The following is a 15,329-nucleotide window of genomic DNA, read 5'->3' as shown; positions in this document are numbered from 1 at the left end:
CAAGTTGGAAAACTATTTTGACAATTACCATAAGCCTATGCATAATAAAAGCGATGCGTTGCGACACGCGCGTTTTTCCAATAAGCAAGCAGCTCCGCGCTGAAAACTATATTTAACTTTGAGTTAGAAGCTCCGCTCGTCAATGTCACAGTCTTCACACGGCCGTCCAATTACAGTGGAGGAGGGGCGGGACATTACCACAGCAACCAACCGGCTCACAGCTGAAGCATCACTGCGACCAAGCGCTCGGCTGAAAAACAGCTGACATTTGGCGTCCTCAAGGCGTTTTCAGCCGTGTTTAAAAGTTTTGGTGTGTCCAGACCCTAAGGCTTACCGAAAGAAAAAGCTCATCTCCACGTCAGCACCCGATGTGTGTAATCAACGGCCGCGTGACGTCGACCAGCGTAGCGCAAGCCTAGGGTTCGGTTCGGTGGAAAAAAAATCTAGGATTCGGCCGAACCCGAACCCCGTCAAAAAGCCCAGTATTCGGCCGAATCCGAAACCGAATCCTGGATTCGGTGCATCCCTAGTTTGTGTGTGAAACGCGCAACCATAGCTGCTCGGTTAAATTGAAAATACAATGAACACTTAATATGCCCTCCTTGTTTTAGACTCTGAGTAGTAAAAGAACAAGGTCAGAATCAGAGGACTCGCTGGCTGACATCCCAACAAGCCAGAATGATAGCTGCAGGTCAGATGCAAGCTTTCTCCAATACCCTTGTGTAGGTACGTGACATCTCCGCTGTCGCGGCTGTCAGTTTGGTTCCCCTCAACGCAACTTCGGATTTCCTCAGGCGATGTGCAGAGTAAAAACATTCTTGAAATTGTAATAGACATTTAGTTTAATTGCTAAACTACAAGTGAACAAAATTTCAATGAATTTGAATGACGCGCACAGTAGTTTTACCACCCGCAAAATGGAAAACAATGTGACAAAATAAAGTGATGACTTTCGAGTTTCAAATGGCCAGTATTTTGTTATTCTTGAACCCATAGACAAAGTCTTGGTGTCATTTTAAAGTTTTTCTTTCTATCTGAACAACTAGTTTTAGCATTTAAATGCTGAAAATTTTACTCCCATATCTACATTTTGTACATTTTATTTATGTTCTATAGCTCTTTCCAAGGGTATTTATTCAAAATCCTTTTGCACATTTTATTTATGTTTAGAAGCTATTTCTAGCTCAAACAAATCCACAAACTTATAAAAGGATTTATTATTTTTTACAAGGTCGTCTGTTGACTGCTGAATATAAAACCCCTTCAATATAGGAGTCGAGTCAGCAAAAAAATAAAAATAAAAAATAGAGTACCGCCACTTAAAGCACTGGACCTAAGTATTGAGAAATGTGTCCTAGCGTCTGTAAAAAACTGTAGTACATGTTAACGATATGCAAAAGGAACAAACCCCAAAGTAAACAATGACACAAGTTATCGTCTCCAACATAAATCTTTTTTCTTGGACTACAACAAACACACAAATGTTGGTGATGTAGACAAGCCCAACATTATCATAATTCCTCCCGCTTCGGACTCACAGCCTGTAAGTAAACTCCTGTTAGCATTGCATTGTGAGCGAATCTTTCAAACATGGTAGGGGGTGTCATATTTCCTGCTGATGTCAGAGGTATTCAAGCCAATTACAACGTACAAATTAGCCTGGCCAATCAGGGACACAGCGCTTTTCAGACAAGTTTTGTACAAAATCAATGCGTTTTAGAAAGACAGTATATCTGGAGCTACAAAAATGTACGGTATGTGTACATTGTATTATACCAAATACACAAAATAGCATTGTTTTTTTAGCAATGAAATAGGTGCTCTTTAAAATTATTATTATAGTGAATAAAACTATAAATAAATAAATAAGGTGTTAATCTATACAGTAAGTTTTTTCCATCACAGTGTCGTTCCCTCATTACTTCTTATTTATTAGCAAAAGGGCCACCGGATCTGTTTTCTGTCTATTTCTGTCTCACTCTGTCTGTCTTTCTTTTCCCACTCTTCTCCACGTGTGTGTGTGTGTGTGTGTGTGTGTGTGTGTGTGTGTGTTGTAATTGCTGAGACAGAGTAATTGAATAGGGCCGGTAGAAATAACAGTCTTGCGTGATGGAAGAACAGAGGGTCAAACAGTACAGAAAAGGAGGTAGTGTGTGTGTGAGGAGACTCGAGATCAGTAGGATAAGTAGGATTGGATACGGTGACAGCATTCCCATTTTTAACAGATGGGACTTGCTGTGTTTAAAGGAAGTATCTGAGAAGAAAACACATTTATGACTCATTGGGTTTCCTTATTGTGCACTTCATAAAAATGATGTCAAACATAATATCCTGCCTTGTCATGATTTGAAGAGGCATAAGAAAAGTTTTCATAGTATCAATTTAGTCTCAGATGTTTCTCCTTAAATTGTTTTCGGAGAAATAACTAAACCCAAATGAAATTTTGGTTAAAATGCCCTGTAACACATAAAAAAATAATGACTTTGGACACCAAATTTACCTGCAATTATATAATCATCCGCTTCCCATTTTCACACCATGTCCTTAGGTAGCAGACACTGTCAGAAAGAGCCGAGAGGATCTTGAACCCCTGACTGCCACCAGCATGAGGAAAACCATTAAAATTAAGTCTTGAGTAAGATAAATGGATGGATACTTTGTGTATAGCTAAGTGCATACTTTAAAATGTAATTTCAGCCCGGGAATAAAAGACGGTAATCAAGAGATGTTAGAATAGACTACAGAAAGTGATTTATAGGACAAGAGAGAGACATTTGAAACCCAGCTGTTTTGATACAGACGCTTACATTATTAGGGTGTCACATTACAGGGATCACTCAGGGGATAACACAGGCCTATTAATACCCACCATGCATTGGGGTTGTGTAGAAACGTGTAAGAAGGTTCTCCCTGTCTTTCGTCAGGCGTCTTAGGTATGCGTTGGTGATATGGTCCGATATGCCACCAGGGTCATTGTCGGACAAAGATATTTCAACACCAGGGCTTAATGGTGCTGATATACGTCTGGTGTCTAAAGTTAATACTAACATGTTTCTTTCCACTTACTTTCAAAAGTGTAACAGAGACTTCCAATATGGTTGAAAGTTGGGGATATACACCACCGTTCAAAGGTTTTTTAATGACGACTTAATTATATCTTTACACGTTTTAGAATAAAAGTAAACTCATCAAACTATAAATGACACAATTGTAGCTATAGAAATTTTTAAAAAGCACAAAACTATTTTTATTTTATTATCTTCACTTTTGTCAACCTCATACAATTTGCACACTGTGAAAAATTATGTCAAATATTTTCAACTTGTTTTTATAAGTTATGTCAACTAATTACAAGTCAAAACTTAAAATAATAGGTTGAATTGACTTGCATAAGTCAATAAGTCAAGTCGCCTCTCGCCTGTGGTGAGGTCTCAATTCTTTTAATAAAAAATATGCTTGCACAATTGTATACAAAAATAAACATTTAAGCATATACACAGTAACAGAATGATGTCAAATCAACATATATTTTAAAAAATTAAAGTTAAACAATTTTAACTTATTTTTATAAGGTAAATAAACTTATTACAAGTCAACACTTAACCCATTCCACGCCAGCCTTTTTTAAAAAGTTGACGCCCAGCATTTTTTATGATTTTCACAAAATGCTTTCCATGAATTATTTTTTTCTATAAATATATAAACATACAAATATATCAAATGAAAGAAAAGATCCTCTGCTTTCAAACAAACAAACAAAGTGGGAAAAAAATGTTTCATCCTATCTGTATTTGTTCACTTTTTACAACCTCTTACATATGGGTTGGTTTCTTTAAAAATACTAAATTTTGAGCAAAAAGCTGAAATAATTGCATTTTTGTACAATTATTTTGTTAGAGATCAGATTTAGAACAATTATCAATACAAACACGAAGTTTAAAATGTTGTTAAATTAGTTTTTGCGTCAGTTTTTTTAATAAAATGGGTAAGAGCGGCATCAAGTGGATAATAGGGGAATTACAGATTACCGTAAAAACTTCGTCATTGAAAAAAAGCGTCATTGGCTGTGAAATGTTTTCTTTTAATTGACAAGATAACTCGTTAATGACGGGGAAAGAGTTAAAATAGTAGGTTGATTTGACTTGTAAAACCAAATTATTTTACCTATATATGCTGAATTGTTTCAGTCAAGTGTTTTTCTTTCTTTCGTTGTACTTCATGCCATTCCATCATCTATGGCTATATTCATGCCGAGAAGAGAACCTGTTTAATCTCAAGGGTAACCTTCTGGGGTCTCATTTATAAAGCGTGCGTACGAACAAAACAGGGCTGGAAACGTTCCTATGCCACTTTCCATGCAAATGTTGTGATCTATAAAACAAATTTGTTTGTGCGCACCTGTAAGCAAAGTCTGAATATATTTGGGGATACTCCATTTTTGGCTTTTCTGCGCATGTAAACTTTTAGTAAGGATCCTACGCACATTTTATAATTGAGACCCGGTCTCGATCGTGAAGCCAACAATTAAGTGACTTAAACTGGCCTCTAGAGGCTGGCTCAAAAAGGGAATTAATTCCCATAGCCCCGCATGTTAAAATGCCCAACTTTACAGCAGAAATAAATGCGTTTACAGTCTGGTACAAAAAGTGTTTTTGGTCTATATAGCTAAATTTATCCTATATGACAACTGTCAGGGGAGTGAATTTTTCTGTTTAAATTATATTAAGCCTTAATTAAGGGCGTGGCCACTTGAGTGACGGGTGAACTGCCACTGCTGTCACTACCATCGAGCTAGGCGGGCGTGGTTTCAGCAACCAGCCACTTTAACTTCACCCACGTCTTGCCTCTTAACCCAATTTCGGTTATCTGCCAGTGACGCGATGCCAAGATGGCGACGGCAGGCTCCGCCCACTATTAGCTTCAAAAAGCTCTTCACAAACCTATGGGTGACGTCACGGACACTACGTCCATATTTTTTACAGTGTAATCCATACAGCAATTTGGTATCTCCAATTCACCTACAGTATATTTTTGGCCTGTGGGAAAAAAACAGAGTACACTGTCAAAAATAAAGGTACAAAGCTGGGGTAGTACCCTTATATGTACCATTTAGGTACAAATATGTATCTTTGAACTGACAATTTATACCTTTGAAGTACTAATATGCACTCTCTTTGGGAACAAAGGTGTACCTTTTTGAAAGGGTAGTGTCCCAGTGACAACCTTTGTACCTTTATTTCTAAGAGTAAACCCAGGACAGACAGAAAGACGTCCTGACCCAGTCAGGGCTCAAACTGGGGACCTTTTTGGTGTAAGGCAACAGTGTTACCCACTGTGCCACCCCAGTCAAATGTTTTTTAAATGTTTAAACAATAGTGTAAAGTGTACCACATCCAACATGAATTGAAAGCTTTGTAACATCTACGACACTCTTAAAAAAACTTTGCCTAATCCCTTTCCTCCAAATAAACAACAGTGACAGGAAAAACTGTTAGTTCCCTAAAATGCTGTCTAGACAATCTGGTGGGCAAAAAAAATATTTTGTAAATAGCATATGATGTCTTCTTAGCCAAACCTTAGGCTGCTTTGCATGCATCACCTTTCTATGGAGAAAAAAAATCCCAGAATGCATTGCAAGTCCACACTGTAAAAAAATTCTGTAGAAATTACTGTATTACTGGGTATTACGGGCAACCAGCTGCCAGTAACTTACTGTAGATTTTTCATTTATTTACTGGCAATAGTTTGTTCAAAGTCAAATGAACATGAAACATTTTCAGTCTTTATCTTAATCTACAGTAAGTTACTGGCAACAAGCCACATAATTACAGCTAATTTTTACAGTGCAAAGTGGTGAACAAATGTAATGGAAATATCAATTAAAATATCATCGTATTGAAACAGTGGAACATCACAATGTAACAGATTACCTTGTAAAGAACTATACTACCCATAATCCTTAAGTAATAGACAGCACTGTTACTATGGGAACAGAAATTGAGTCAATAAACCTCACCAGTGATCCTCCACTTCAAGTCTTAGCATTTAAATCAGTCACTTATAAGGTTTCATTTAAGTTAAGATGCAGTTTTATAATACACATGCCTGTAGGAAGTATACACTCATAACTTATAGCTGGGTCAGATATGGACATTGGTTTAAATTAACCAAGAAAATGTCCATATTTCACACAACAATCGATCGAAACAACCCAGCATTTTTAAGGTCCAGGCTGTTCAAAAGGTAGAGAATCGGACAGAGATTTATTAAAACACAAGACGTCAAATGTGGCCAGATTATTAATAGCAGCGTTTGATTTGTTTGTGACACCAAGAAAGTGATCTCAAAAACACACACACACACACACATACTGACAATCTCTCATTCTCCTACGTGTTGTGTTATGACCCAGTCTCTCCTGAAATAGACAACAGGGTCAGCCAGAGTATATAAGACCTCCATCTCCCACCTCTGGGTCTCATCTCTCTTCTCTCTCACACTCTCTCTATTTCTCTCCTCCCCACCAGCTAGGATCCACAGGTAAGGATCGAGATTAGGTGTGGAAAGGAGTGGCACAGCAATGTGGGATTTGTTCATCTGCTAAGATGTTGATTTTTTTAATGCTGATAACACAGCTCAGATCATTTGGTCTTGGGAGAGTTTAATGATAAATGTGACTCATGATTATGTACTTTGGTGTCTTGGCTAATATACGAGCACTGTTTAAGACATTGTTGAGTAACTCTGAGGGAGAAACTAAATAACTTTCTCATTTTCTAAATGATTTATGCTCTCCATTTGTTCTTCTTTTTGTCTTTTCAAGGAATAATATTTTTAGAAATTTTGCATAGTCTGGTTTAAAATGTAATTGTTTTTCATTTCTTGTTCATTTAATTAGGGCAATTAACTAGTTTCTTGTCATTTTAACTACGACTGTAAGTTTGGGCTTTCACTCTTAAAAATAAAAGGGGCTTGAAAGGTTTTTCACATATAATAACAATTTTTGGTTCCTCAAGAAAACATTAAGCTCCTTTAAAAGACCATTTCTTTATTACACTGTAAAAAAGGATGAAGTTTTCCAAGTCATTTCAACCCACTCTTTTTAAATTTTGACTTGTGATAAGTTGACAAAACTTATACAAACAAGTTAAAATTGTATAACTTAATTTGTTGAGTTAAAGCAACATAAAAATATATGTTGATATGATATAATTTTTTTGCAGTGTACCTTTTATATTCTGAAGAACCTTTTTCACCCCAAAGAACCGATTTGTGAATGACGATAAGACATTTTTTTAGATGTTAAATGTTTATTATGGAACCATTTAGCCAAAAATGGTTCTTCTATAGCATTGTGTGCACTGTAAAAAATTGCTGTAATTATGCAGTTGGTTGCCAGTAACTTACTGTAGAAGATAAAGACTGAAAATGTTTCATGTTCATTTAACTTTGAACAAACTGCTGCCAGTAAATAACATGAATGTAAAATCTACAGTAAGTTACTGGCAACCAGCTGCCAGTAATACTGTAATTTCTACAGAAATTGACCTTTAACATCTTTTAATGTCTGAAGAAAGCTCAAAATGCTTAGAAATAGTCATTTTCGATGGTCATTTGCATAAAACTGACATCTTGATATGTAGCTGTACAATCTCTTTATTTAATTCTAGAGGCATGCACTTACATTTTCCTTGGCAGTGCTGCCACGTCTGCTTAAATATTTCACAGTGATTTACAGTGTTGTATAAAGATTGTCAACACACTCTTAAAAATAAAGGTGCCAAAGAAAAAACATTTTTGGGGTTCCATAAAGAACCTTTAACATTTGAGGAACCATTTTGTTTCCAAAAGGTTCTTTAAGAAACCAAAAATGGTTCTTCAGATTATAAAAGGTAAGAAAGAAGTGGTACTTTTAAGGACCTTTGACTGAATGATTCTTTGGGAACCAATTTTATTTCTAAAGGTGCAGTGTGTACATTTTAGCAGCATCTAGTGGTGAGGTTGCGAATTGCAACCAACGGCTTAGTTCACTGCTCACCCCTTGCTTTTGAAACACATAGAGAATCTACGGTAGCCACCACCGGACACATTTTTTTACTAAGTTGTCATCGCTGGAGACAACTTAGTAAAAAATCTGTCCGTTAAGGGCTTCTGTAGAAAAATGGCGGCACAAAATGGCAACTTACATGTAAGGGGTATGTAAATAAAAAGGTCTCGTTCTAAAGTAAAAATAAACACATAACAGTTCATTATGAAAGGTCTTTATACACCCCTGATAATATAGTTTTGTATATTATTTTGCATTTCTGTCAAGAGATCCTTCTAATAATTACACACTGCACCTTTAAAGAAGAACTGATACGTCTTACAACACACTATATATTTGGTTGTTTTGTCATTCAACTAGCTATTAAACTTCAATATTTCTTATTATCTCTTTTTTGTGATATTTAGCAAGGAAAATCGTGTTATATTCCCAAAAATTTTGATAAATTTATTTGTGTCCATGGCACGAAATTCAGCTTTTTTTCTTTAGCATGAATGTCTTTTTCGTGTCACTTTGTGTCAATTTCTATAAATACTTTTTTGTGTCGTGGCACGACTTTCTTTTTCGTGTCATTTTGTTTTCTCATAGTTTTTTCCCCATTTTTAAATCGCTTGGGGTTGGGATTAGAATCGTTTTCTGTTACATTTTTAGATATCCAAACCCCAACTCTAAGCGAGAATAGTTTTAAAAGCGTAAAACCAATACATAAAAGTACATCCTAACCCAAACCCCAAATCTAACCCCAACCCCAAGCAACAATGATTTAAAAATAGAAAGAAACAAATGAGAAACAAGTCGTGCCACAGACATGAAAAACTATTTATGGAAATTCGTGCTGAGTGACGCGAAAAAGACATTCGTGCTCAAGGCGAGAAAGTAGGCTGAATTTCGTGCCATGGAGGCAAGTGGATGAATAAACTTTTTGTGACTATAACACGACTTGCCGTGAGATCACGTTGGTCTGACAGGGTCACGCCTGATACACTTCAAATATCACTTCACTTTATAATCTGTGATCTCATTCTCACACACACATAGTCTGAACTACAGAAGGATAGTGTTTCTTAAGAGAGCAAATACATTCTTCTCAGAAGCCTTTTTGCCCACCCCACAAACACTTGGATGAAACATAACTCACTTAAATAGACAAACATACACAGCTGTCATGCATGCCACCTTTTGCGATGTACAAATGCTGTAAAGTTATTTACGGTCGAGGAACTCTCGCCATCGTAAGAGATGAGAGCAATCAAATCTGCCGTCTTGGCAGGGTACCTGATTTTTTCTGTCAGTGTTCATTACAGATGCTTGGACGCTAATGGATCTAATGCAACTTGATACAACAGAAAAGGATTTGTTTAGCATCAACAGCAATAGAATTTAATTGCCGTTTGGATATTAAGTGGCATTTGATAAAAAAAAAACAGGGTCTAGCAAATGTTAGGCCCTTCCACCTCCATAATACAAATGTAGCACATACTGGTACACTTAGAATCAAATTATTCACTTTTTTAATGGTTTTAAGAACAATTACCAAAAAGAAAGCAATTATGCATTGATATCAAACCCATGTACCCTCAAGTCATTACTGAAATTAGATATATAAACTTTAATTTCAATACACAAAATGTTACTAATTCATTGACAAGGTTTATTTCATAATTTTTTGGTCTAGATGCTACATACCAAATCTGACAAAATCTGTTGGAGCAGTTTGAAAAAGTATTTTTTTTCCAAACAAAAAAATAAATAAATAAAAATGGCCAACACCCAATATGGCCGACTAAGGAATATTAGTTATCGTTTGACTTAATTTAGTTCAAATGTTTGAATTACATGAGCATGATTAGTTTTTGGCTTAAAGGAAAACACCACATTTTTTAGATATTTTACTGTGTTCTTACCTCAACTTAGACAAATTGATACATATCTTTCTTTTTTCAATGCATGCACTTAATCTTTGTACAGCGCGGCGTGAATGTGTTAGCATTTAGCCTAGCCCCATTCATTCCTTAGGATCCAAACAGGGATGAATTTAGAAGCCATCAAAAACTTCCATGTTTTCCCTATTTAAAGACTGTTACATGATTAGTTGCACGAGTAGGTGTGGGGGCACAAAGTAAAATGTGGTGATTTTTTAAGCGGATACATTTTTTTTTACTATATTGTATGGCGGAAGAGCACTTAGTTTGCAGCACTTCGACCTCGAGCGCAGTAAAATTGACGGAAGTTTGAGCGAGAGGGGAAGTATTTATTTTGTGCCACCATACTTACTTGTGTAACTACGCTTGTAACAGTCTTTAAGTAGGGAAAACATCATGGAGGTGTTTGGTGGCTTCTGGGTTCATCCCTGTTTGGATCCTGGGGAATGAATGGGGCTAGGCTAAATGCTAACACATTCACGGCGTGCTGTACAAAGATTAAGTCCACGTATTGAAAAAAGATAAGTATGTATTAATTTGTCTAAGTTGAGGTAGGAACATAGTACAATGTTGAAAACGGTGGTGTTTTCCTTTAAGATGCCTACATAAAAACAGACTTAAGCTCCTAGTATAGTCTGTTTTTAACGTGTACGCGAACGTACACGCACGGTCGAAAGCGCAACCAAAGTATAGTTTATTTGACACGTACGTGTGCACATGCGCATTGCGACAAAATGCAATGCATTTCCTGGACTGCATACTACATTTTCTTGTAGGCGCATTTGCGACTCATCCATACAATGTACGCGGTATGCACGCACGCTTCTGATGACAAAAATTGCGTCCGACGCACTGTACGCTGACCCTCTCGCGTATGCGTAAATAATAGACTATACTTCAGTCTTCATTGTTGAACAAAAGCACACACGCATCCAAAAGATCCTGGGTTTCATTTCCAAATAAATGCATGCACCGATAATCTGATAAAAATGTATAGCTTGAATGCATTGTAAAGTTCATTTGGACACATTAGTCTGTCACATGTATAAACGTTAATGGTTAAAACAAACAAACAAAAAGTATCATATAAAATGTTTAGATTAGAAATCTCAGGAGTTGAAGATCAAGATTTAAAGTTTTGTTGGAAAACGAGATAACCACCGTTTTTTTAATTGTTCAGAAATCTGGTTTTTTGGTTGTGCATTCCAATTAATTTCAATGCAACTGCAGTTGGTTTGTTTTGATTTAAAACCTTCATAACTTAAAAAATACAGCTAAGTAGCACCATAAAACAAAATAATAACATGATAACATAATAAACATGTTTTGACAAAAATATAAAAAATTAGATTTATGTCGTTTTGCAACAAAACTCTTCATTTCTATCTAAGCATATAAATACAGGAACACACCGTAAAATGAGCACTGTATTATAGACACAACCGTAAAATCCTGCAATATGGTGGTTTGCTACCATTGTGAAAGGAAAAGACCCCTTCTGTCTTAATCAGTGTTGGGGTAACGCATTACAAGTAAAGTGCATTACGTAATAATATTATTTTTTCCGAAGTAACGAGTACACTGAAAAAAATGATTCATTGAATTTAATCAATTTTTTTAAGGTAAGTGGTTGCAATCAATTTATTTAAGCTACATTTAAACCAAAAAGATTAGTAATGTAAAATAAAATATAAAACTTTTGTTTAAGTGTAGCTTAAATAAATTGATTGCAACCACTTACCTTAAAAAAATTTATTAAATTCAATGAATCATTTTTTTTCAGTGTAAAGTAATGCATTATTATATAAATGTCCACGTTAATATTTGAGTTACTTTTTTTAAAGTAATGCTAGTTACTTTTTAGTTTAATTAATTAATTGTAAACATTTTTTTACTGCATTAAGCTGAACATATTAACGTAAAATTACACACTCTATGCGTGAACAGTTTCAGTCAAAAATGGAGATGGCAGACCAGAGCTTGACATTTTTGCGATGGAAATATGCAATTTCTGAATGCAGAACACCTGCAAAGTAAGAAACAGTAATGCAAAAGTAACTTAAAAGTAACATAAGCATTACTTTCCATGAAAAGTAACTAAGTAACGCAATTAGTTACTTTTTTGGGGAGTAACTTAAAGGTGCAGTGTGTACATTTTTGTGGCATCTAGTGGTGAGGTTGCGAATTGCAACCAACGGCTTAGTCCACGGCTCACCCCCCGCTTTTGAAACACATAGAGAAGCTACGGTAGCCGCCACCGGACAAACATGTCATCGTCGGAGACAACTTAGTCAAAAAATTGTCCGTTAAGAGCTTCTGTAGAAAAATGGCAGCACAAAATGGCGACTTCCATGTAAGGGGACCCTCGGTATATGTAGATAAAAACAGCTCATTCTAAGGTAATAAACACATAATGGTTCATTAGTAAAGGTCTTTATACACCCGAGATAATATAGTTTTGTATATTATTTTGCATTTCTGTCAAAAGATCCTTCTAAAAATGTCACACTGCACCTTTAATATTGTAATGCATTACTTTTAAAAGTAACTTTCCCCAACACTTGTCGGGAATCTGCTCAAAGCCTGCTGAGAAACCCACACATATTTTGGCATCTTTTCCGTTTTTATCAATCATTAGCACCTAATATTTCTCTTTGTCCGGCTCCAACAGCTATCAAGATGGCCATGAAGAACCTGTTGAAAGAAGACAATATCAAGAAAGCCCTTGATCAATTCAAAGGTACGTTTTTTAAGCGTGAACAAAGGTGCAATCTGTAATTTTTGCCTCTCTATCGCCATCTCTGTTTGAAACGTAAAATTACAGGTTACTAAACGTATTTAAAGGCGGGGTGCATGATTTTTGAAAAACACTTTGGGAAAGAAGGTCCAGATTCAATTGGGGTAGAGGCGTGTAGTGATGGGGACGAGACTTATGCCGAGTCAAGACCGAGTCATTGAAGGGTTGAGACCGAGTCGAGACCGAGTCCGTTGGTTTTCAAATACAGTCGAGTCCGAGTCAAGACCAAGTCTTTGAGGAAGCAAGTCTGAGTCTTTAGAGGAGCAGTCTATTTTTCCATAGATAAATAAACGGCTCTGATGGCAGTATCTTTGCATTGCACCATGGGATGTCATTTTCAAGTAATGCCCGTCAACATTGCATTTTATTATATGAACATAAAAAATGCATTGGTCTTAAATACTCGGTCTGAAATACAAGCCCTTTTCCTCCCACTATGGTCCTAGTCCGAGTCTTTGAAGGAGAAAGCAGAAAACGGTCTCGAGACCGGTCCGGAATACTAGGAGCGTGTTTGTTTAGGTGATTGCAAATATCAACATTGGCTTTCAGAGATCATGCACCCCGCCTTTAAGTATGTTGATGTCATATAAACTTGCATTGCTGTGCCCAGAATTTTTCTTACTTTTCACTAAATGAGTGATCATTACTTTCTAATTCTTTGATTCACGTTAAAGCTATGCTTTATTAAACAGCTGCTGACAGCTTCGACCATAAGAAGTTTTTCGATGTGGTGGGGCTGAAAGCTTTGTCTGCCGAGAACGTGAAGTTGGTCTTTCAAGCTCTGGACGTGGACGCCAGCGGCTTCATCGAGGAGGAGGAGCTAAAGTAAGAGGCAACACATATAAACACACACATCAGACCACATGTTGTTTTATGTCTGTGCCAACTCTCTTTTAAGTAAAATTAGCCTTGTCCTTGCACATGAAATTCTTCGGCGATCCATACATTTGTTTTATTTCTTTAACACTATATCTTTTATTACCATCTCCTTTTGCCTCAAGGACACACAAACAGATTCTCGCCTGGATAGATTTGCTTTATATATCTCATCTGGCAGCAGCCTTGCAGCCCTATTATTTATTATCAGTACTTGTAACTGTCTATCATTGGTCAACAGAATGCCAGGGTTGCCAGATTGTGCCATCAATGACCTTTTGTACGGAAAACTTTACAAATTTGTATCTGGCATAGTATTTCATAAACCATTTATAACTGTAAAGTATGAATAGGTTGCCAGATTGAGGTTCTTCCCACATCTTGGTGTTTCCTTGTTAAGTTTGTGCTGAAGGGTTTTTCTGCAGATGGCAGAGATCTTACCGATAAGGAGACCAAAGCATTCCTCACTGCTGCCGACAAGGATGGAGATGGGAAGATTGGCATAGATGAGTAAGAGAAATAAATAGCACACTAAAGAAAGTAGTTCAGACAAAAATAAAAAGGTCTCATTATTTTTTACAAGCTTAATTTATGTGCTATCTGGAACTTGAAATTTGGAGCCTCAAAAGCACCATTTAGTATAATAAAATTTTAACAAATTACTGCCATACGATAACTTTATGTGAGAAACACAAGATTTAAAGGGAGAGTTCACTCAAAAATGAAAATTCTGTCATCATTTACTCACCCTCAAGTTGTTACAGACCTGTTTAAATTTATTAATGAAGATATTTGGGGCAATATTTATGAGCACCATTGACTTCCATAGTATTGGTTTTTCCTGCTATGTAAGTCAACGGTGCTCCTGTTTTCTGCTTGTATACAAATATCTTCATTTGTGTTGAGCAGAACAAAGAAATTTATACAGGTTTTACTACTTGAGCGGTAGAAAAAATAATTTTCCTCCCTTTAAATCCTTAAAGGGACACTCCACTTTTTAAAAAAATTGCTAATTTTCCAGAGTTAAACATCGTGTACTAAGTCCGATGGAAATTAAAAGTTATGATTTTGTGATTTGATGAAAATGAGCATATTTTGAAAAAAGTGGAGTGTCCCTTTAATTTTTTTTTTTGTGAAAAAAAAATTCTAATTGTTACTGGAAATAGATTTGAATTAATCCTATTCTCTTTCAGAGTTTGCAGCTTTGGTGCACGAGTAAAACATTGATATCTGGCAACCCTTCAAACCACTACTCTCCTGTGAATAACTACAGCCAATCGTAGTGTACGTCTCTACACATCACGCCACGAGCCAGGAGCAAAATCCACTTCCCTTAACCACATTTATTTATTTAACGTTTCTTTTTTTATATGCAAACCGTTTTACCAAAATAACCACAACAGATCTGTAGATCCCTGTCCTGCTTTGACCTCTTCTTTATTTTCATGTGTTTAAGTTTTCTTCTCCGTATCTCGCTCTGTTTGTTACTCTTTCCCTGTTACGCTCCTCCCCTGTGATAGAGCCACCGAACACGGTGAATTCAAGAAAAGAAGGACGAGACGAAATGAGAGAAAAATATTCAAGAGAGATATGAAATAAAGCCATGCGTTGAGAAAAATACTGCAGTTTCCATTTATTTGGTTTATTGTTTTATTTTTGTTTTTAAGCTGAAGTCATTTTTTGTGTC

At 36.2% G+C, this 15,329-nt stretch overlaps 1 protein-coding gene across 1 annotated transcript; it reads left to right on the top strand.

The window, feature by feature from the left end:
• The first annotated feature begins 6,450 nt into the window (after nt 1-6,450).
• Nucleotides 6,451-15,262, top strand: pvalb7 (parvalbumin 7). The gene is made up of 5 exons (XM_073861406.1): nt 6,451-6,540; nt 12,641-12,709; nt 13,459-13,593; nt 14,044-14,154; nt 14,839-15,262. Exons 2-5 carry the CDS (start codon nt 12,649-12,651, stop codon nt 14,859-14,861), a joined length of 330 nt encoding a protein of 109 aa, XP_073717507.1. The 5' UTR covers nt 6,451-6,540; nt 12,641-12,648; the 3' UTR covers nt 14,862-15,262.
• The last annotated feature ends 67 nt before the right edge of the window (nt 15,263-15,329 follow it).

Source organism: Misgurnus anguillicaudatus, chromosome 23, assembly GCF_027580225.2.
Source record: "Misgurnus anguillicaudatus chromosome 23, ASM2758022v2, whole genome shotgun sequence".
In the NCBI taxonomy this organism is placed as follows: Eukaryota; Metazoa; Chordata; class Actinopteri; order Cypriniformes; family Cobitidae; genus Misgurnus; species Misgurnus anguillicaudatus.
Note: the sequence above shows the minus strand (reverse complement) of the source record. Positions and strands in the feature narration are given on the sequence as shown.

Coding starts and splice junctions, on each gene's coding strand:
- pvalb7 (XM_073861406.1), top strand. CDS start 12,649: ATGGCCATGAAGAACCTGTTGAAAGAAGACAATATCAAGAAAGCCCTT. Junction 12,710..13,458: donor AGCCCTTGATCAATTCAAAG/GTACGTTTTTTA, acceptor TTTATTAAACAG/CTGCTGACAGCTTCGACCAT. Junction 13,594..14,043: donor CGAGGAGGAGGAGCTAAAGT/AAGAGGCAACAC, acceptor TCCTTGTTAAGT/TTGTGCTGAAGGGTTTTTCT.